The sequence below is a fragment of the Salvelinus alpinus genome, chromosome 7 (assembly GCF_045679555.1).
Source record: "Salvelinus alpinus chromosome 7, SLU_Salpinus.1, whole genome shotgun sequence".
Taxonomy (NCBI): Eukaryota; Metazoa; Chordata; class Actinopteri; order Salmoniformes; family Salmonidae; genus Salvelinus; species Salvelinus alpinus.
Window position 1 is genome coordinate 76,940,956 of NC_092092.1, and position 23,848 is coordinate 76,964,803.

General features: G+C 42.8%; 1 protein-coding gene and 1 pseudogene across 1 annotated transcript; one reads left to right on the forward strand and one right to left on the reverse strand.

The window, feature by feature from the left end:
* Positions 1 to 923: 923 nt before the first annotated feature.
* Positions 924 to 4,345, reverse strand: LOC139581936 (protocadherin-20-like; annotated as a pseudogene).
* Positions 4,346 to 9,165: 4,820 nt separating this feature from the next.
* LOC139581707 (regulator of cell cycle RGCC) lies at positions 9,166 to 15,394 on the forward strand. The gene is made up of 5 exons (XM_071411752.1): positions 9,166 to 9,306; positions 9,568 to 9,753; positions 11,087 to 11,167; positions 12,431 to 12,493; positions 14,717 to 15,394. Exons 1-5 carry the CDS (start codon positions 9,285 to 9,287, stop codon positions 14,722 to 14,724), a joined length of 360 nt encoding a protein of 119 aa, XP_071267853.1. The 5' UTR covers positions 9,166 to 9,284; the 3' UTR covers positions 14,725 to 15,394.
* Positions 15,395 to 23,848: the final 8,454 nt, after the last annotated feature.

The following is a 23,848-nucleotide window of genomic DNA, read 5'->3' on the forward strand; positions in this document are numbered from 1 at the left end:
GGGAATAGGGACCAGAGCCCTACCAAAAGTAAGTCATTATGTAGGGAATAGGGACCAGAGCCCTACCAAAAGTAAGTCATTATGTAGGGAATAGGGACCAGAGCCCTACCAAAAGTAAGTCATTATGTAGGGAATAGGGACCAGAGCCCTACCAAAAGTAAGTCATTATGTAGGGAATAGGGACCAGAGCCCTACCAAAAGTAGGCCACTATGTAGGGAATAGGGATCAGAGCCCTACCAAAAGTAGGTCATTATGTAGGGAATAGGGACCAGAGCCCTACCAAAAGTAAGTCATTATGTAGGGAATAGGGACTAGAGTCCTACCAAAAGTAAGTCATTATGTAGGGAATAGGGACCAGAGCCCTACCAAAAGTAAGTCATTATGTAGGGAATAGGGACCAGAGCCCTACCAAAAGTAAGTCATTATGTAGGGAATAGGGACCAGAGCCCTACCAAAAGTAAGTCATTATGTAGGGAATAGGGACTAGAGCCCTACCAAAAGTAAGTCATTATGTAGGGAATAGGGACCAGAGCCCTACCAAAAGTAAGTCATTATGTAGGGAATAGGGACTAGAGCCCTACCAAAAGTAAGTCATTATGTAGGGAATAGGGACCAGAGCCCTACCAAAAGTAAGTCATTATGTAGGGAATAGGGACCAGAGCCCTACCAAAAGTAAGTCATTATGTAGGGAATAGGGACTAGAGCCCTACCAAAAGTAAGTCATTATGTAGGGAATAGGGACTAGAGCCCTACCAAAAGTAGGTCACTATGTAGGGAATAGGGACCAGAGCCCTACAGATAAAATGTATGTTGGATTGTATCAAACATTTAACCAGAGCGTTTCAACTTAGAGTATTGAAAGAGATAGAGTCTCCTTTGTGTGAAACAGTGAAAATGTATTTAATTGTAGAATTGATTTCATACTTTTTACATGGTATACAAGAAACGTCAACTACATATAGTATAGAGTCCAGTCAGAATAAGCATCTCTCTCATTATAACACTTCTCCTGAAGAATATCTATAGAGTCCAGTCAGAATAAGCATCTCTCTCATTATAATGCTTCTCCTGAAGAATATCTATAGAGTCCAGTCAGAATAAGCATCTCTCTCATTATAACGCTTCTCCTGAAGAATATCTATAGAGTCCAGTCAGAATAAGCATCTCTCTCATTATAATGCTTCTCCTGAAGAATATCTATAGAGTCCAGTCAGAATAAGCATCTCTCTCATTATAACGCTTCTCCTGAAGAATATCTATAGAGTCCAGTCAGAATAAGCATCTCTCTCATTATAATGCTTCTCCTGAAGAATATCTATAGAGTCCAGTCAGAATAAGCATCTCTCTCATTATAACGCTTCTCCTGAAGAATATCTATAGCGTCCAGTCAGAATAAGCCTCTCTCTCATTATAATGCTTCTCCTGAAGAATATCTATAGTCCAGTCAGAATAAGCCTCTCTCTCATTATAACGCTTCTCCTGAAGAATATCTATAGAGTCCAGTCAGAATAAGCCTCTCTCTCATTATAACGCTTCTCCTGAAGAATATCTATAGAGTCCAGTCAGAATAAGCCTCTCTCTCAATATAATGCTTCTCCTGAAGACTATCTCTCCTGAATGTGTAGAGGAATCTGATTCTCATTTACCCCCCTCCTCTGCTGTCGTTCCCCTCTAGATCTCTTCCTCTGTTTCATGTATAAAACAACCGTCACCAGAAACAGACAGAGCGAGGTCACCATGATGCCCAGACCTACCAGCAGGATCAACTGGGCATGTCTGTCGCAGGCGGGCGTCTCAGCTGGCTTTTCAGAGGGCGTCTGTGCCAGTCTGTAGGGCAGGGATCTGGGTACAGTTTCCAGGTGACATGGTTCCAAGGTGTCGTTGACCAGCAGATTGACCCAGACGGTGGTGTGGAGGGGGGGCGCTGGTTTCCCACCGTCAGTCACCACGATGAACAGGTGGTGCATCCCCAGGTCCTTACCCATGAGTCTCTGGGCTAAGGTCACATTACCGGACCGAGCGTCCAGCTGGAAGGGACTGCTGCTGCTGTCACCGTGGTGATGGGATGATGGAGAGGTGCTGGTGGTTCCCGCGCTGCGATGGTGTATGTGATCTCCGAGTTTAACCCTGAGTCTTCATCGAAGGCGAAGATCTTGGTTACCATGCTGCCCGTGGTGGTCCCCGTGGAGATGGTGAGACACGACAGGTTGCTGCTGGGAAGGATGACCTGGGGCTGGTTGTCGTTGACATCATCGATGAACACTGTTACCTTGGCAACGGAGGTCAGAGGTGACGGGCAGATCTAACTCGTAGCGGTCCTGTTTCTCGCGGTCGACATCGGCCATGCAGCGCAGCGTCCCCTGGGCGTTGTCTATGACGAAGGGGCCGACACTGCTGTTCACCACCCTCACCTCCACCTCCCCGTTAAGCCCTGAGTCCGACACCCCCACCTTCCCCACCTGGGCCAGGGGAGGTATATTCTCAGGGATGAAGAAGATGAAGTGAGGGGTGAGGAAGACAGGAGCGTTATCATTCTGGTCCAGGGTGGTGATTGTCACCATCACGGAAGACTCTAATGGAGGAGAGCTGTTATCTCTGGCTACAACTGTCGATCTGTGAACGTCCTGTTGTTCCCTGTCCAGGAGTACAGAATCCGTCAGCTGACCTGTGTTTTGGTCGATTCTAAAAATGGCCGCCGCCATGTGTGATTGTCAGTTTGTAGGTGACCTGCCCATTCCAACTGCTGTCTGCGTCCTGCGCCATGACTCTCAGCAGAGACGCCCCAGGAGGGTTATTCTCCTCTATGTCTATCAGATAGTTACTCTGGAGAAACTGTGGAGCATTATCATTCACATCCACCACCCTCACCTGGATCTCTCTCCTGGGGAAGCCCTGAGCTGCAGGCTCCCCGACACCAACACGCATCACTACAGAAACATGATATTCACTCTTCATCTCATAGTCTAAGGGCTTTGATGTTGACAGGAGATATTTGCCCTTCTGCAGGCTCAAAGAAAACGGCACCTCTCCTTCAATGGAGAGAGACAATGAGCCTCTAACACTACTAGTATCCCCCGGTAGCTCTAGCAAAGCCAAGACAGTGGGGGGCTGGTTTTCCTGTAACACTATCGTCTGGTTTTGATGCTCTGCTATGAACCTGATCTTTATGCTATTCTCCTGGTATGGCGCGGGGTGCAGGGATACGGTTACCTGAGTGTCTGCAGGGGGGCAGTGGGGGCCGCTGGCTAACACTTTCAACACCACCTCCTCTCCCCTGTCACTAACACTGTCCCTGTGGCGGTCTCTGAGGTCCCCTCTCAGGCTGATCTCAGGCTGATCTGAGGTCCCCTCTCAGGCTGATCTGTGTCTGGACAGTGTGACTGTCCAGACTGAAGAGTTCCCTGGCCCGTTCTGAGACCTTGGGGCTGAGAGAGTAGGTAATGGCAGCGTTGGGGCGCATGTCTGGGTCTGTGGCTCTGACCATGATTACTGCTGTGTCTCTGGGTGATTCCGCTATAATAACCACCTTCTGGGTGCTGTCCAGGCTACACTCTGGGCAGTTATCGTTCACGTCAGTCACTTTTATGAATAACGTTGCTGTGGCGCTTAGTGGGGTAGAACCACAGTCTGTTGCCACTACAGTCATCTCATGAAGATCCTGCTTCTCACGGTCTAGTCCTTGTCGCACGACCAAAAACAAAATGGCTGCTTCTTCTTCTACTGCCACACTGAAAAACCCACCGGCTCCCTCTAGGTGGTACTGCAGCTGTCCGTTACGCCCCATGTCTCTGTCTTCTGCCTGGTCGTCCAATAAGAAACTGGTCCCTACAGCCACATCCTCAGAGACACTCAGATGGATCTCAGTGTTGTCAAAGTGAGGAGCGTGGTCATTGATGTCCTCTACGACCACCGTGAACTTCACCAGCTCTGCCTCAGGGCCCACGATGGCGTCGTGTGGGACGATACACTCCCCAGCCTGGGGTTGGTCAGGACACAGGGCCTCTCGGTCCATCCTGCGATAGATAGATAGTTTATTTATCAGCAGCAGCTATACATTACAAGCATACAGCAACAATAAACATCAAAGTGCAACAATCCATCCAGTCATGTAAAGAAACAGTCAAAAGGCCTGTAGGCCACCAGATCATCTAGAATAAATTACCACCTGTGGTCAGTGGTGTAGATATCCCCTGTCCCCTGGTCCACCCTGAGGTAGATCTGGGTCAGGAGCTGGTAGGGGGGGGACATGGACCCGATGGACCCGACCCGGACCCCAGCCTCCTGCTCCTCTGGAACCGAGAGCTGAACGGAACCGTAGCACAGGATCTGCCTGAGATGGACCATGACAAGCACGTTCTAAAGATGAACATAGAAGTGAAAACGTGACTTGGAACACTAGAAGACATTGGTGTGAAGTAAACCACTGATATGTACCACGTTCTAAAGGAGAACCCGAATAGGGAACTTAAAACACTGGAGAACATTGTTGTGAGGTTGGAAAAACATTAATATGAGGAAATGATCATCCTTGGAAGTTCCCCCTGAAGTAGGCTATGATGGAAACATCTTCCTTTCATGATCTATTATTAACAGTGGCATTACTACCTCAGTGGTTACTGTAAAAGAAGGGACTGTGTCGTGTCCCAAATGGCACTTAATTCCCTATTTAGTGCACTTCTTTTGACCAGGGCCATAGGGTAAAAAGGTGCACTATTTAGGGAATAGGGTGGCATTGGGGACGCAACGGTACTGTAATATAATCTGAGGCATCTCACCCTCTTTTCCCTTACTGTTCAAACCTACTGCACCATGACTAATGGCAAAACATGCTTGTGGAATTATATTTAAAAAAGCATTTAACAAAACATACACACGCATCATTTATATGACAATTTACATATTTACATGATGATGTTCCATGTTAATAGTGAACAATAGCGTTCATCAAGCATTATTCTTAAAACATCCAAGGAGTGTAATACTGCCACTAATATTGGTGAACTAATGTTGATTGGGTTTTTACAGTAATTAGCATAGATAGTTACATAGATACAAGATATGACATGACAGATAAATTGCCCTATGGTTTATTAAGTGATAAAGTGACTGACTAATGGTTGATTGACCTGAAGGAGTCCAGCCCAGTTCATAGTATCATCCGTCACATGGCCTGTAGCCTCCACACATGACACCTGTCCGGGTTACCTCTGCCTCCACCACTGCTAAGAGTAGGGAGGAAGACTGGGAGGAAGCTGTACCTGTAGCCTACCTGTGTACTGTTAACACCCTCTCCTTCTCTCTCGCCCCTCCCACCTGTCACTCTGCCAGACTAGTGTAGGGAGGAAGACTGGGAGGAAGCTCTACCTGTAGCCTACCTGTGTACTGTTAACACCCTCTCCTTCTCTCCCGCCCCTCCCACCTGTCACTCTGCCAGACTAGTGTAGGGAAGAAGACTGGGAGGAAGCTCTACCTGTAGCCTACCTGTGTACTGTTAACACCCTCTCCTTCTCTCCCGCCACTCCCACCTGTCACTCTGCCAGACTAGTGTAGGGAGGAAGACTGGGAGGAAGCTCTACCTGTAGCCTACCTGTGTACTGTTAACACCCTCTCCTTCTCTCCCGCCCCTCCCACCTGTCACTCTGCCAGACTAGTGTAGGGAGGAAGACTGGGGCTGGATCCCTTGTGCCCCTCCCACTACAGGTAACCTAATAAGCTGATTGAACAGTGTGCAGCAGCCAATCAGAACAACTGGTTACTCAGCATTCTTTGCCTTCTTCCTGTAACGTTTATCTCTGGTTTAGTGGTTTGAGGAATTAACTAATTGAAAGTAAATGTAAAAGGATTATCTGAATGGTTCTGGTGAAGGGAACAACAGAATATGAGATGTTAGATATGACATACAAAAGGTTCTTATCTGTAACCATATGAACATACGTACTGTTATATATGATGAGAAAGAAGTCAGTTTAGGGACAGTTATTCCTCCACAAAGATCCAATGTCAACTGTGGCCACAAATGGCAAGTGATGACTGTGGCCACAGAGTGCTTCCCCAATTCTAAAATTGGCCAACTAAATATAGAAATATGACTGTAAAAGGGCTATAATCTTTCCTCCCCAGAGGTGTAGGCATACAACCAGTAAATCAGTCAGTAGGACAGAAGTCTATGTTGGCAGTGACATGAATTGTAACGTTTCATTCTCACTTCTTGAGTGACCCCTGTTGGTTGGTTGGCATAGTTTCAGGTGACTTTACAATAATGGGCCTTTACAGTGAATATACTTGGGGGTTAATTTATTTATGATAAGAAGTAACTTTATAATTAGGCATTTAAGGTGGGCTAATGTTAGTAAAGATGCTTTCCTGTGAAAACAGTAATATGATAGACAGATTGGCTGTTTATAATAGATAATAGGCAACAGTAGCCCTACAATTTATTACAAAAAGGTTGAAATCATAGATAAAATATTTTAGCAAAATCTCATCATTCTGTTCTTTAATTTCCTTTAGAGACGATTTCTGTGACCCATTGAAAACCCCTCAGAAAAATATGGCCATGAGTTGCACAGGGCCATCAACAGAGTTGAATAACTTTCAGGGCTCAGTCCTGAAGACCAGGGGCTGAGGGGTTTGTGTTCCCGAGAAAAAATGTGGCTTTTCTAAAATAATTTCTGCAATTCTACGTCATTTTACATGACTGGAGACATTACAATAATATTTTTTTATAAGATGTCAAGCTATTCTGACATTTACACACTGAGATCAATAAAACGAACGACACGTGTCTTAAAAGTAACCAATAGCATTGGCCAATGAAAAGACTGGATACACAGATTTTACACCTACAATATGAGGAGGAAATTATAATCTGCCAATTTTCCAGTGGCACTCACCTATTCAAACAGATTTTTTACCGCAATTGTATTTTGAAATATTGCGAAATACCTTCTAGCTGCTGCCTGCTGTTCATTGACAGCCACAACTCAACAATCAGCTGTTTTATATCTGCCACGGCCTACTTGCGGGATTCCAGACTGTAGACTAGGCCTATGCGCTCATAATGTGACAAAACACAATCTAAAGCATTTTTTTACATTTTAAATAAACGATTGATCCTCTCAGGCTAAATTATACTAGTGTATTATTTGACATGATTTCATTTAGAGACAGGAGTAATTATATAATTTGACAAACGTATTTCAATTGATCTGCAGCACTTCCAGCACCCCTTCCTGCAGTGCTATGTTTTCTTCCATGTTCCAAGGCCAAATAAATGAATCAACACTTCTTCTTATTCATTGAATGGATTGTGGTCAGTAACCCCGTATGAGGTTATCGTGTAGCTAGGCCTACTGTTACTATAATACTTCAAAGAATACATCAGCAAGTAGCCTAGCCTAAAATTACGAGAATAAATTCAGTAGGCTGTCGATGAAACCAGCAGTGGTTTCAACTATATTGTTATTGAAACGACGTATACCATGTGGCCTTTTTATACAATAATGACTTGAATAGCCTATGGGAAAAGTGTACAAATGTGTATTCGCATCGGTAGGCTAAGTGACTGAAATGCATCAGAAAAGTATTGGAGAGTTCAGGAAAACACCAGGGAAGCTCATCAAGTAGACTATAGACATGTGTAGAGAAGAGCTGCATTGCTTTATATAGCATCAAGTAGACTATAGACGTGTGTAGAGAAGAGCTGCATTGCTTTATATAGCATCAAGTAGACTATAGACGTGTGTAGAGAAGAGCTGCATTGCTTTATATAGCATCAAGTAGACTATAGACGTGTGTAGAGAAGAGCTGCATTGCTTTATATAGCATCAAGTAGACTATAGACGTGTGTAGAGAAGAGCTGCATTGCTTTATATAGCATCAAGTAGACTATAGACGTGTGTAGAGAAGAGCTGCGTTGCTTTATATAGCATCAAGTAGACTATAGACGTGTGTAGAGAAGAGCTGCGTTGCTTTATATAGCATCAAGTAGACTATAGACGTGTGTAGAGAAGAGCTGCGTTGCTTTATATAGCTAGACTAATGATCATGAGCACTCACCTCAATTTAGATAACATTTCCCAGCCTAATTATAACCAAATATCCAAACGGAGATTCAGTGAAAACCAAAAAATCTGACATAGCTTTATCAATATGAGTTGCCGTGCTTGTCTCAAGGCAGTCCCAATCAAAACGGTGCTGGAATGATCAGTTGACCACACGTGGCCAGTCGCTTTACAGCTATTATAACCAGTGATGTAGTGAGATTTATTTAGGTAGTCTATTAAGCCATCATTTCTGAATGAAAGTTGGTACCGACATGAAGCCTATTGTATATAATAATTTTAGAATGTACATACAATGCATCATCCAAATTGCGCGATTGTCTATGCCTAAGCGACTAAAGAACGTTTTATCTTTTTTTAAATCCTAAAACACCAAATTAGGCCTACCTTATTATAAACGAGGTCATCATCACTGTCAATCGTGAATGATCATTCTTCACGTTTTACAGGTGAAACGTCCATGCTGCATGCATGCCAATCATTTGATCCCAATCATTTTCATGGGAATGGGCATTTTGATCTTCTTGAATGATGTAAGGGTGGCTAACCGGCCCAACAATCAGATTTTAGAGCAGCTTGAGTTAAACACAACCACAGCATTAGAAAAAACAAATATATATATATTTCAGCACAATCATCCTAAATTGTCACAAGAAATGACATGGTGTTTTTGGTATAAGAGTAGCCTGACATTATCATGCTATTATATTCTGTTTGTTATGTAGATTACTAATGAATCATTAAGTGACCTTGGGAGACACAGCACCATTCTGAGAAGTGGTTATAATGGTTGGATGGCTTTGGAAGTTTCACATAACCACAGTCCCATGACATAAGTGGTGCATTCAGTTGACTACAATTTATTTTTTACACCATTGCAGCGTCAGCGCAAAAAATGTGTGGCGTAAGACCCGAACGCCAGGTCCTGGTGACGTTCATGGAGTTGCATAAGCATCTATCTTGGGGTTTCTGAGACTGTTCCGTTCATTAGTTTTTTCCTCGCTCTTAACTGTTACTTTCGAGACGCCCACTCACTACGGTAACCACAGAAGCCGCGAGCAGTGACCTGATTGGGTGCTGCAGAGCGCGTCTTTTCCGGTTGTGAGTAGGGTCTATGGAGGCTTTATAAACAGAAGACCCCACCTATCAACTTGAAACTTCACTTCTTGAACAGTTTCTGTCTTCTATAAGTCATCGACGCACAATTCCAGCTTTTCAGAATGTCTACAGAGAACTTTTCAGGTGAGTCTTGAGCGTTGACTTGATTTTTATCATTAGGCTATTGATTATTGCAGCGTTTTTTCTTGTATTTTATTCCTGCTGTTGTAGACTTTTAATTTGGATTGATTTTGTTTGGTATACATTATTTAGTTTTTAATGGCAAATTTTGAAAAACTTTATTATTAATAGGCTAATTAAAATAAATGTGTAAAATAATTATATTCCATCATGAGTTGAATTATTCCCACTCTAACTAAAACCATTTTCTAAATACCCTATCAGACTTGGAGCAGGAGCTGACTGATCTGCTCCAGGAGTTCGCTGACGTGGTTGAGGAGTTGAGAGAGCCTTCCCAAAGCGTCCCGTACGAATACGAGCTGCTCTTGTCTGAAGCCAAACGGCGCACCGGGCTAGGGGACGACGGCTCTGTGGCCAGCGACAGCGGCGTGGAGGACACTAGTGACTGCAGTGAGTAGCCTTTAGGTCTAAACTTTTAATGGTCGTATGTCCCATACATGCGTGGGGTTTGTGCGTAAACGATGATTCAGATGGAGAATACCCTGCGGGTAGCCGGTGGTTGAGCCCCTTTCATCAACCCACACTTAACCTTTTTTTACTGGCGAAAGCATCGGTTCATGAACATGCATCAACTTTACATGAAATTAGAGAGTCACACAAAATACCACTGTTTCAACTAATGCACATTTTCTCCATGACATCTAATCGATTTGTATGACTGTCTGTGGAGGAAGGGTTGCATTATCATATTTAACACATCATTCAATCTGAAAGTTATATTCAACATTAGCTACCAGAATAGTCTGCTGTACCTCAGCTGGTAGAGCATGCGGGGCAATGCCAGGGTTGTGGGTTTGATTCCCGGCATCACCCATATGTAAAATGTATGCAGGTATGCTTTGGATCAAGTGTCTACCAAATGGCATATATTTACGCAATAAGGGCTGAGGGGTTGTGGAATATGGCCAATATATCAGGCTCAGGGCTCTTCTTATGCACAACTGCTTGGATCCAGCTCTGGTATATTGGCCATATACTACAAACCCCCGAGGTGCCTTATTGCTATTATAAACTGCTTACCAACGTAATTAGAGAAGTAAAAATAAATGTTTTCTCATACCTGTGGTATACAGCTTTCAGCCAATCAGCATTCAGGGCTTGAACCACCCAGATTATAATATATATTAGTTGTGCCACGTGTGGATATGTTCCTGTGGTCTAACCTCTCTCTCTCTCTCTCTCTCTCTCTCTCTCTCTCTCTCTCTCTCTCTCTCTCTCTCTCTCTCTCTCTCTCTCTCTCTCTCTCTCTCTCTCTCTCTCTGTCTCTCTGTCTCTGTCTCTGTCTCTGTCTCTGTCTCTGTCTCTCTGTCTCTGTCTCTGTCTCTGTGTCTCTGTCTCTGTCTCTGTCTCTGTCTCTGTCTCTCTCTCTCTCTCTCTCTGTCTCTGTCTCTGTCTCTCTCTCTCTCTCTCTCTCTCTCTCTCTCTCTCTCTCTCTCTCTCTCTCTCTCTCTCTCTCTCTGTCTCTCTGTCTCTGTCTCTGTCTCTGTCTCTGTCTCTGTCTCTGTCTCTCTGTCTCTGTCTCTGTCTCTGTGTCTCTGTCTCTGTCTCTGTCTCTCTCTCTCTCTCTGTCTCTGTCTCTCTCTCTTTTTCTCTCTCTCTTTTTCTCTCCCTCTCTCTTTTTCTCTCCCTCTCTCTTTTTCTCTCTCTCTCCCTCTCCCTCTCCCTCTCCCTCTCCCTCTCCCTCTCCCTCTCCCTCTCCCTCTCCCTCTCCCTCTCCCTCCAGGCAGTGAGGCGTTTCTGGGTAACAGTTTGAACACCAGTGAAGAAGAGATCCACACTGCAGGCATAACAGTAACGCCCAAAGGTAAGGAGACCAATACCATTACATCTCAACCCATCACCATGTAAACTAGCTCGGAGCTATCTGTCCAGATGGAGTTGTAGTAGGAGATCACTATCAGTCCATACACAGATCACTACCACTTTCACACAGATAATCAGAGCATTTCAATAGATCACTATTGATTGGAGTTTACACAACAAAGCTGGGCCGCTGTGCTTCTACAGCCTGTCTCCTGCAGGGCTATTGAGCCTCGTCATTGGGTGGTGGAGCGGGGGTTTATGGTAGAAGCAGCTGTGTGTGGCTGGGTGAAAGGGGGCCACATTGTCTAATGTAGATGAGGAATAATGTTAATTGAAAGACCACAGAGTGCTGGTTGAGGGGGCACCAGTCTGTCTGTCTCCATTATACTGGCACACATGGCACTACTTAAGACATACATTATACATACATAACACTACTTAAGACATACCTTATACGTACATAACACTACTTAAGACATACATTAGACAAACATAACACTACTTAAGACATACATTAGACATACATAACACTACTTAAGACATACATTAGACAAACATAACACTACTTAAGACATACATTAGACATACATAACACTACTTAAGACATGCATTAGACATACATAACACTACTTAAGACATGCATTAGACATACATAACACTACTTAAGACATACATTAGACAAACATAACACTACGTAAGACATACATTCGACATACATAACACTACGTAAGAGACATACATTTGACTTACATAACATTACTTAAGAGATGCATTAAACATACATAGCATTACATAAAGCATACATAAGCCATACATAAGCTAAACATAACACTAGAATATCCACGTCAGTCAGTCTGAGGTGTGCAGCAGACGCCTCACTAGCTCAGTGGAGTTTTATATTATGGGCTGTTTAAGAGGAGATTTTTATAAAAACAGCTGAATAAGAGTCTGTGAATCTTATTTTCCATCTTGGTTAAACCAGGGGTTGTGTCCTGACTCTTTCATTATGTTCCAAACGGTACCCTATTTCCTTTATAGTCCACTACATTTAACCAGGGCCCTAAGGGCTCTAGAGAATAGGGTGTCATTTGGGATGCAGGTTCTTCTTCTATAATTCTGGGAGTTGGATCCCATTTCCTGCTCTGGTCCAAAGGAGGAAATGCCAGTGATCTTAAAGCTGCTACTGCTGCATCTCTCCACAGAAATGTTCCATTCAACCACTCTCTATTTCTCCATTCTCACATGCTCTCCTTTTTCTCTTCAGCCAGAATGGGAGACACAGGAGACCTACAGAGATTCATCGACAGTTTGGACCGGGAACTTGCTGGTATGCATCTCAAAACAAAACAAAAATTCCCCACAGACGGACAATCTCTTTATATCTCTTTAGTCTAGTGTTTCAATCCCTTTAGTCTAGTATTTCAATCTCTTTATATCTCTTTTGTCTAGTGTTTCAATCTCTTTATACCCCTTTAGTCTAGTGTTTCAATCTCTTTATATCTCTTTTGTCTAGTGTTTCAATCTCTTTATACCCCTTTAGTCTAGTGTTTCAATCTCTTTATATCCCTTTAGTCTAGTGTTTCAATCTCTTTATATCTCTTTAGTCTAGTGTTTCAATCTCTTTATATCCCTTTAGTCTAGTGTTTCAATCTCTTTATATCTCTTTAGTCTAGTGTTTCAATCTCTTTATATCCCTTTAGTCTAGTGTTTCAATCTCTTTATATCTCTTTAGTCTAGTGTTTCAATCTCTTTATATCTCTTTAGTCTAGTGTTTCAATCTCTTTATATCTCTTTAGTCTAGTGTTTCAATCTCTTTATAACCCTTTAGTCTAGTGTTTCAATCTCTTTATATCTCTTTAGTCTAGTGTTTCAATCTCTTTATATCTCTTTAGTCTAGTGTTTCAATCTCTTTATAACCCTTTAGTCTAGTGTTTCAATCTCTTTATATCTCTTTAGTCTAGTGTTTCAATCTCTTTATATCTCTTTAGTCTAGTGTTTCAATCTCTTTATATCTCTTTAGTCTAGTGTTTCAATCCCTTTAGTCTAGTATTTCAATCTCTTTATATCTCTTTTGTCTAGTGTTTCAATCTCTTTATACCCCTTTAGTCTAGTGTTTCAATCTCTTTATATCCCTTTAGTCTAGTGTTTCAATCTCTTTATATCTCTTTAGTCTAGTGTTTCAATCCCTTTAGTCTAGTATTTCAATCTCTTTATATCTCTTTAGTCTAGTGTTTCAATCTCTTTATATCCCTTTAGTCTAGTGTTTCAATCTCTTTATATCTCTTTAGTCTAGTGTTTCAATCTCTTTATATCCCTTTAGTCTAGTGTTTCAATCTCTTTATATCTCTTTAGTCTAGTGTTTCAATCTCTTTATATCTCTTTAGTCTAGTGTTTCAATCTCTTTATATCTCTTTAGTCTAGTGTTTCAATCTCTTTATAACCCTTTAGTCTAGTGTTTCAATCTCTTTATATCTCTTTAGTCTAGTGTTTCAATCTCTTTATATCTCTTTAGTCTAGTGTTTCAATCTCTTTATAACCCTTTAGTCTAGTGTTTCAATCTCTTTATATCTCTTTAGTCTAGTGTTTCAATCTCTTTATATCTCTTTAGTCTAGTGTTTCAATCTCTTTATATCTCTTTAGTCTAGTGTTTCAATCCCTTTAGTCTAGTGTTCAATCTCTTTATATCCCTTTAGTCTAGTGTTTCAGTCTCTTTATATCCCTTTAGTCTAGTGTTTCAGTCTCTTTATATCTCTTTAGTCTAGTGTTTCAATGCCAGCTGAGGTCAGTATATCATGCAGTTTATTTTCTATAGGCCTTTAATACTATTCATTTATTTACTGCTGGTTAGGCCTTTAATATTATCAAGTTCCCTTTCCATTGAGATGCCAACACGTAGAGCGGCTAGTAGCCAGTAACCTACAAGCCGTATAGGGCACTGCTTTTGACTAGAGCCCTATGAGGGAATAAAGCCCTATGAGGGAATAAAGCCCTATGAGGGAATAGGGTGCCATTTGGAACTCAGACTGGGTCTCATCCCTGCAGTATCCAGCTGAATCACAGCTCCTCTAGTGTCTAAATGCAGTATCCAGCTGAATCACAGCTCCTCTAGTGTCTAAATGCAGTATCCAGCTGAATCACAGCTCCATGTCTGCAGGGTTGAGGTGGGCTATCTACACACCCTCCAGTGATAGTAGTCTATAGTACATGACTATCTTACCACTATCAGCAGAGAGGCAGTGCTGTTTGAGAACACACAGAGACGTAGATACACACACGCACGCACGCACGCACGCACGCACGCACGCACGCACGCACGCACGCACGCACGCACGCACGCACGCACGCACGCACGCACGCACGCACGCACGCACACACACACACACACACACACACACACACACACACACACACACACACACACACACACACACACACACACACACACACACACACACACTGTTATCAGACACAGATAAGTGCTGTTCTCGATGCATCTGTACCAGCCTGCTGCATGCTAATGACTGTGCGTTTGTCTGTGTCTTTCTGACAGAGATGTGAGCGGAGAGACGGAGAGAGATGGGGAGAGACGGAGACTGAGAGAGAGCTGCTGAGACCACGGGGAGAGCGAAGAGAGAACAGACCAGAGGCTGCACGGCTGGCTACCTCTGAACACACAACCACACTGATCTAAAACAGTTCTGTTCTGTTCGGAGAAAGCCAGCTCTCTCTTGGCCCCTTTGGGGGAAAAAAGGATAAACATGAGAAATTAAAAGGGCATCATGTTCCAATATCTAGAACACCACTGTGGTAGACTACATCCCTTCCCTCAGACTGGTGGCGTATTCACAGCTAAATCAAACTGTTTTATAGTCAACGTGAATCTCTTCAATAGGAGAACATGATGTGTGTGAAATGGCATCCAAGTACCACGCTTGCTAATCACAAGATCTATAGTGGGAAAAGTAGGGTTTATGCCAACCTGCTGTTTCCTGATGGAAGGCCTTATAAGAGTGAAACCCATTGTCCTCATCACAACCCAATGTGTTAGACCTCCCCCATGTATAGTAATTGTTTTATATTATATTGTAAAGTGATGTACAGTATTATAATGCTTATACTACAAACAGACCACTGCCTAACCTGATGGTGATGATGATGATGATGATGATGAGGATGATTTTTGTACAGATGAATGCACAGATGAATAAAGATTGTTATTTTTTTTAAATTTTGCTGTCTTTTTAAGTTATTTAAAAGCAAATGAATAGTCTAAAAACAAGTGGGTGGAAAATGTACAGTGAAAAGTAAGTGAGCAAAATGTAATTTCACATTATATCATTAATCAATCAATCAAGGAATCAAATGTATTTATAAAGGCCATTTTACATCAGCCGATGTCACAAAGTGCTGTACAGAAACCCAGCCTAAAACCCCAAACAGCAAGCAATGCTGATGTAGAAGCACGGTGGCTAGGAAAAACTCCCTACAAAGGCAGAAACCTAGGAAGAAACCTAGAGAGGAACCAGGCTCTGAGGGGTGGCCAGTCCTCTTCTGGCTGTGCCGGGTGGAGATTATATCAGAACAAGGCAAGATGTTAAAATGTTCATAGATGACCAGCATGGTCAAATAATAATAATAATAATCACAGTGGTTGTCGAGGGTGCAACAGGTCAGCATCTCAGGAGTAAATGTCAGTTGGCTTTTCATAGCCGAGCATTCAGAGTTAGAGACAGCAGGTGCGGTAGAGAGAGTCGAAAACAGCAGGTTAATGACATTATTGGATTTATATAGCACTTTTCCAACTTCTCAAAGCTCTTTGCATTGTTTGGGGGGGGGACATCAGCTATGTCACAGAGGAGATATGAGTGAATATGTTGAATAGATCAAATATTTCTCAAAGAAATAGAGGAATACGCTTGACTGCTGGCTTCTACTTCTCTTTTAGTTTTACTGCTAGTATCACACCTACAACTGCCTGTACCCTCCGTTCACCTTACTCTGTCTGCCTGGGCCTTTCTTCACTTCCTGTTGTCTCCACATCCTGTACGACTCCTCTGATTGGTTGGCAGAAGTGAAACTCCAAACAAAATCAGGAAACACACAAATCTAGCCCTGGCACTGCTCGGAGACAGTTAAATGTGGGAAGTGCGTCAGTAGAGTTGATGGCATAACAATAGTGATTTAGTCTATGTTTATCATTGTTGTCCGAGGGTCAGAGGGTCAGGGATGAGACTGTAACGTATTGCTGCTCTCTCTAAGAGGTGACTACTGAGAAGCTGAATAGTTGGTCATTTGAAGACTTGAATTATATTCTATTTGTCTCTACTGACACCCTATTTCCTAGATAGAGCACTACTATTGGCCGGATTATTATAGGCATCTCAATTGACACCCTAATGACACCCAAATGGCACCCTATTGACACCCTAATGACACCCAAATGGCACCCTATTGACACCCTAATGACACCCTATTGACACCCTAATGACACCCGAACGACATCCAAATGGCACCCTATTGACACCCTAATAACACCCAAATGACACCCGAATGACACCCGAATGACACCCGAATGACACCCGAATGACACCCAAATGACACCCTATTGACACCCAAATGACACCCTATTGACACCCAAATGACACCCGAACGACATCCAAATGGCACCCTATTGACACCCTAATAACACCCAAATGACACCCTGTTGACACCCGAATGACACCCGAATGACACCCGAATAACACCCAAATGACACCCTGTTGACACCCAAATGACACCCGAACGACATCCAAATGGCACCCTATTGACACCCTAATAACACCCAAATGACACCCTATTGACACCCAAATGACACCCAAATGGCTCAAATGAGTTTCTACCTTATGTAGTGAGATGTGTACATATCCACAGACCATAACGAGATGTGCTTTAGTGCTTACAGCATTACTAACTGGTGGATGTAGTTACAGACGTGATGCGTAGAATACCATGCTATCGTTAACATGTGACTGTCACTAAAGCTGTGGGCTGAATCAGTTATTTTTTATTAACTAACAAACAACCCTAGCTGTATGACGCGGTAGTAGGCTACATTAGCTGTATGGCTCTGTAGTAGGCTACATTAGCTGTATGGCTCTGTAGTAGGCTACATTAGCTGTATGGCTCTGTAGTAGGCTACATTAGCTGTATGGCTCTGTAGTAGGCTACATTAGCTGTATGATGCAGTAGTAGGCTACATTAGCTGTATGATGCAGTAGTAGGCTACATTAGCTGTATGATGCAGTAGTAGGCTACATTAGCTGTATGGCTCTGTAGTAGGCTACATTAGCTGTATGGCTCTGTAGTAGACAACATTAGCTGTATGCCTCTGTAGTAGACAACATTAGCTGTATGGCTCTGTAGTAGGCTACATTAGCTGTATGGCTCTGTAGTAGGCTACATTAGCTGTATGATGCAGTAGTAGGCTACATTAGCTGTATGATGCAGTAGTAGGCTACATTAGCTGTATGGCTCTGTAGTAGGCTACATTAGCTGTATGGCTCTGTAGTAGGCTACATTAGCTGTATGATGCAGTAGTAGACAACATTAGCTGTATGGCTCTGTAGTAGGCTACATTAGCTGTATGATGCAGTAGTAGGCTCATTAGCTGTATGCCTCTGTAGTAGGCTACATTAGCTGTATGGCTCTGTAGTAGGCTACATTAGCTGTATGATGCAGTAGTAGGCTACATTAGCTGTATGATGCAGTAGTAGGCTACATTAGCTGTATGGCTCTGTAGTAGGCTACATTAGCTGTATGGCTCTGTAGTAGGCTACATTAGCTGTATGATGCAGTAGTAGACAACATTAGCTGTATGGCTCTGTAGTAGGCTACATTAGCTGTATGATGCAGTAGTAGGCTCATTAGCTGTATGCCTCTGTAGTAGGCTACATTAGCTGTATGACGCGGTAGTAGGCTCATTAGCTGTATGCCTCTGTAGTAGGCTACATTAGCTGTATGATGCAGTAGTAGACAACATTAGCTGTATGACGCGGTAGTAGGCTCATTAGCTGTATGCCTCTGTAGTAGGCTACATTAGCTGTATGACGCGGTAGTAGGCTACATTAGCTGTATGATGCAGTAGTAGACAACATTAGCTGTATGACGCGGTAGTAGGCTACATTAGCTGTATGATGCAGTAGTAGACAACATTAGCTGTATGGCTCTGTAGTAGGCTACATTAGCTGTATGATGCAGTAGTAGACAACATTAGCTGTATGACTCTGTAGTAGGCTACATTAGCTGTATGATGCAGTAGTAGACAACATTAGCTGTATGACGCGGTAGTAGGCTCATTAGCTGTATGCCTCTGTAGTAGGCTACATTAGCTGTATGACGCGGTAGTAGGCTACATTAGCTGTATGGCTCTGTAGTAGGCTACATTAGCTGTATGGCTCTGTAGTAGGCTACATTAGCTGTATGGCTCTGTAGTAGGCTACATTAGCTGTATGGCTCTGTAGTAGGCTACATTAGCTGTATGATGCAGTAGTAGGCTACATTAGCTGTATGATGCAGTAGTAGGCTACATTAGCTGTATGATGCAGTAGTAGGCTACATTAGCTGTATGGCTCTGTAGTAGGCTACATTAGCTGTATGGCTCTGTAGTAGACAACATTAGCTGTATGCCTCTGTAGTAGACAACATTAGCTGTATGGCTCTGTAGTAGGCTACATTAGCTGTATGGCTCTGTAGTAGGCTACATTAGCTGTATGATGCAGTAGTAGGCTACATTAGCTGTATGATGCAGTAGTAGGCTACATTAGCTGTATGGCTCTGTAGTAGGCTACATTAGCTGTATGGCTCTGTAGTAGGCTACATTAGCTGTATGATGCAGTAGTAGACAACATTAGCTGTATGGCTCTGTAGTAGGCTACATTAGCTGTATGATGCAGTAGTAGGCTCATTAGCTGTATGCCTCTGTAGTAGGCTACATTAGCTGTATGACGCGGTAGTAGGCTCATTAGCTGTATGCCTCTGTAGTAGGCTACATTAGCTGTATGATGCAGTAGTAGACAACATTAGCTGTATGACGCGGTAGTAGGCTACATTAGCTGTATGGCTCTGTAGTAGGCTACATTAGCTGTATGATGCAGTAGTAGACAACATTAGCTGTATGACGCGGTAGTAGGCTCATTAGCTGTATGCCTCTGTAGTAGGCTACATTAGCTGTATGACGCGGTAGTAGGCTACATTAGCTGTATGATGCAGTAGTAGACAACATTAGCTGTATGACGCGGTAGTAGGCTACATTAGCTGTATGATGCAGTAGTAGACAACATTAGCTGTATGGCTCTGTAGTAGGCTACATTAGCTGTATGATGCAGTAGTAGACAACATTAGCTGTATGACTCTGTAGTAGGCTACATTAGCTGTATGATGCAGTAGTAGACAACATTAGCTGTATGACGCGGTAGTAGGCTCATTAGCTGTATGCCTCTGTAGTAGGCTACATTAGCTGTATGACGCGGTAGTAGGCTACATTAGCTGTATGGCTCTGTAGTAGGCTACATTAGCTGTATGGCTCTGTAGTAGGCTACATTAGCTGTATGGCTCTGTAGTAGGCTACATTAGCTGTATGGCTCTGTAGTAGGCTACATTAGCTGTATGATGCAGTAGTAGGCTACATTAGCTGTATGATGCAGTAGTAGGCTACATTAGCTGTATGATGCAGTAGTAGGCTACATTAGCTGTATGGCTCTGTAGTAGGCTACATTAGCTGTATGGCTCTGTAGTAGACAACATTAGCTGTATGCCTCTGTAGTAGACAACATTAGCTGTATGGCTCTGTAGTAGGCTACATTAGCTGTATGGCTCTGTAGTAGGCTACATTAGCTGTATGATGCAGTAGTAGGCTACATTAGCTGTATGATGCAGTAGTAGGCTACATTAGCTGTATGGCTCTGTAGTAGGCTACATTAGCTGTATGGCTCTGTAGTAGGCTACATTAGCTGTATGATGCAGTAGTAGACAACATTAGCTGTATGGCTCTGTAGTAGGCTACATTAGCTGTATGATGCAGTAGTAGGCTCATTAGCTGTATGCCTCTGTAGTAGGCTACATTAGCTGTATGGCTCTGTAGTAGGCTACATTAGCTGTATGATGCAGTAGTAGGCTACATTAGCTGTATGATGCAGTAGTAGGCTACATTAGCTGTATGGCTCTGTAGTAGGCTACATTAGCTGTATGGCTCTGTAGTAGGCTACATTAGCTGTATGATGCAGTAGTAGACAACATTAGCTGTATGCCTCTGTAGTAGGCTACATTAGCTGTATGATGCAGTAGTAGGCTCATTAGCTGTATGCCTCTGTAGTAGGCTACATTAGCTGTATGACGCGGTAGTAGGCTCATTAGCTGTATGCCTCTGTAGTAGGCTACATTAGCTGTATGATGCAGTAGTAGACAACATTAGCTGTATGACGCGGTAGTAGGCTACATTAGCTGTATGGCTCTGTAGTAGGCTACATTAGCTGTATGATGCAGTAGTAGACAACATTAGCTGTATGACGCGGTAGTAGGCTCATTAGCTGTATGCCTCTGTAGTAGGCTACATTAGCTGTATGACGCGGTAGTAGGCTACATTAGCTGTATGATGCAGTAGTAGACAACATTAGCTGTATGACGCGGTAGTAGGCTACATTAGCTGTATGATGCAGTAGTAGACAACATTAGCTGTATGGCTCTGTAGTAGGCTACATTAGCTGTATGATGCAGTAGTAGACAACATTAGCTGTATGACTCTGTAGTAGGCTACATTAGCTGTATGATGCAGTAGTAGACAACATTACCTGTATGACGCGGTAGTAGGCTCATTAGCTGTATGCCTCTGTAGTAGGCTACATTAGCTGTATGACGCGGTAGTAGGCTACATTAGCTGTATGACTCTGTTGTAGGCTACGTTAGCTGTATGACTCGGTAGTAGGCTACATTAGCTGTATGACTTGGTAGTAGGCTACATTAGCTGTATGACTTGGTAGTAGGCTACATTAGCTGTATGACTTGGTAGTAGGCTACATTAGCTGTATGACTTGGTAGTAGGCTACATTAGCTGTATGACGCGGTAGTAGTAATTGCCAAAGAAAACAAGGTAAACATGGAATTACATTTTATAAAACAATATATTTCTTTGACTGAGCAGTTGGCACATGACTGAGCCAACAGTACTGGTACATACTGAACTGTTAGATAACCTTCCTTTGGTTTTTCCATTGCATCATGGGTTATGTCCACAGTAAGAAGGTCTCCACCTAAAGGAAGGGACGGCAGGACATTCTAAACATTATCTTCTCTGTGTGTTTATGTTTCATTTAAGACCCTTTGTCGTGAGGAATACTTCTCTTCTGAACCTTTGGCAACACTTCTCAACTCCATCTGACCACAACAAGTCTTGGTACTTGCGAGAATAGTGTGTGTGTGTGTGTGTGTGTGTGTGTGGGGGGGGGGGGGGGGGGGAGTGGGGGGTGAGAAGTGGGGGGTGAGAGAGAAATAGAGAGAGAAACACCTAAACAATAGTCACCAATAGAGGAGCGTGTCCCTGTCCCCGAGCTGCCTGTCTGCTCCAGCCAGATAAAAGAGATGTGCTGACTGATTGAGGCCACCACTGTGCAGGGAGAACAAACCTGGGCTGCGGCCAAAATGGCACCATATTCTCAATATTGTGCATTACTACATAGGGCTCGGGTCAAAAGTAGTGCACTATGTAGGGAATAGGCTGTCATTGAGGACATGACACAGGGAGAATAGAATACCATATTTAGCCTGGCATCAACATTGTGGATTGTCTGGAACTTCCAACTGAAGTTTGGGTTTTAAGACTGACGAGGCAGTTTCCTGTACAGCGTGCTGTGGGTGTGAGAGCTGTCCAAAAAGGAAGAGACACAATGATGAGGGAAACAATCCAGTCACTGGTCAAGTTCAGATTGAAACTGAAAGGGCCGTGGCTTGGCCCTTCTCACTTCACTATTCCAAAATTGTGTCAGGGATTACTTCAGCATTCTAATAAATTGTCACTCGTGGTTTTCAATGGAGATTCCCCTTTGAGTGACAATATATTTCTCAAAGAGCATATGAGGTGAAATGCACATCAACTTTTCATTAGCGAGCTGGGCCAGATAAAAAAAAAACAGGCTTGTCAAGGTATGCGTGAAGGGCTGTAGGAAGTCAGGTGCAGGAGAGCAGATATTTGGTAGCAAACTGGAGCCTTTTATTTGGCGAACCAAAAGCATACGGCACAAACGAACACGAAATACAAATACGGGTTGAACACAACCCAGGGCAACCAGCCTAACGCGCGCATACATGAAAACAGATAAACAATACCACACAAAGACATGGGGGAAACAGAGGGTTAAATACACAACACATAATGAGGGAAATGAGAACCAGGTGTGTGGGAAAACGAGACAAAACAAATGGAAAATGAAAAATGGATCGGCGATGGCTAGAAGACCGGCGAACACTGCCCGAACAAGAAGAGGCATCGACTTCGGTAGAAGTCGTGACAAGGCTAGTAAAATAGGATTAAAAAAACGGTCGGCACAATCATATGCTACATATACACTACCGTTCAAAAGTTTGGCGTCACTTAGGAATGTCCTGGTTTTCGAAAGAAAAGCAAATTTTTTGTTCATTAAAATAACATCAAATTGGTCAGAAATACAGTGTAGACATTGTTAATGTTGTAAATGACTATTGTAGCTGGAAATGGCTGATTTTTTTATGGAATATCTACATTGGCGTACAGAGGCCCATTATCAGCAACCATCACTCCTGTGTTCCAATGGCACGTTGTGTTAGCTAATCCAAGTTTATCATTTAAAAGGCTAATTGATCATTAGAAAACACTTTTGCAATTATGTTAGCACAGCTGAAAACTGTTGTGCTAATTAATTAAAGAAGCAATAAATTATGTAGGATGCCAGAGAGATATGTATACTGTAGCTAATGTATACTGTAGCTAATAAAGTAATAGTAAGTGTATGTTGTGTAGTAAGCTGTTAGTAGCCCATGTGCCTCACCCTAATAATTTGTACAGAGTGTACAGAGTGAAGAGGACCTGTTTATTGCACTTATACCACGGTTGCCAAAGAAAACAAGGTAAACATGGAATTACATTTTTATAAAACAACATATTTCTTTGACTGAGCAGTTGGCACATGACTGAGCCAACAGTACTGGTACATACCAACGCGGTATTGTAAACACATCGTTCGTGGCAGGTGTGTGCTTGTTTTCAAACTTTTTTTGTACAGCTTTGACAGTGCTACCGATAGTAATACACTGTAAGAACGGCCCATGTTCTGAATTCTGTCGCTGTACATTTCAAAAGTGCTGAACAAATAGTTATATTGACTACATCTGTCGTCGCTCGCATATTAATGTCTTAATCGAAAATACAAATTGTCTCTTATCCGCTTGTCGTCCGCTTAGGCCATAGTTTGTACATCTCAATTGTCAGTAGAAACCATATTTGTTTAAGCAAGTCACATATCAGCTATGTTTGTTTAAAAGGTAGTAAATGAGGCTGAATGAACTGTTTCACTGCCAGACAAGGCTCCGCTGAAAGCCAGGTGTAGCAGTGGTAAGGTGTTGGGACTGCTGTTGGAACAGCTTTATGTAGGCCCTAACAGTTTTTGGGCACCGTTTG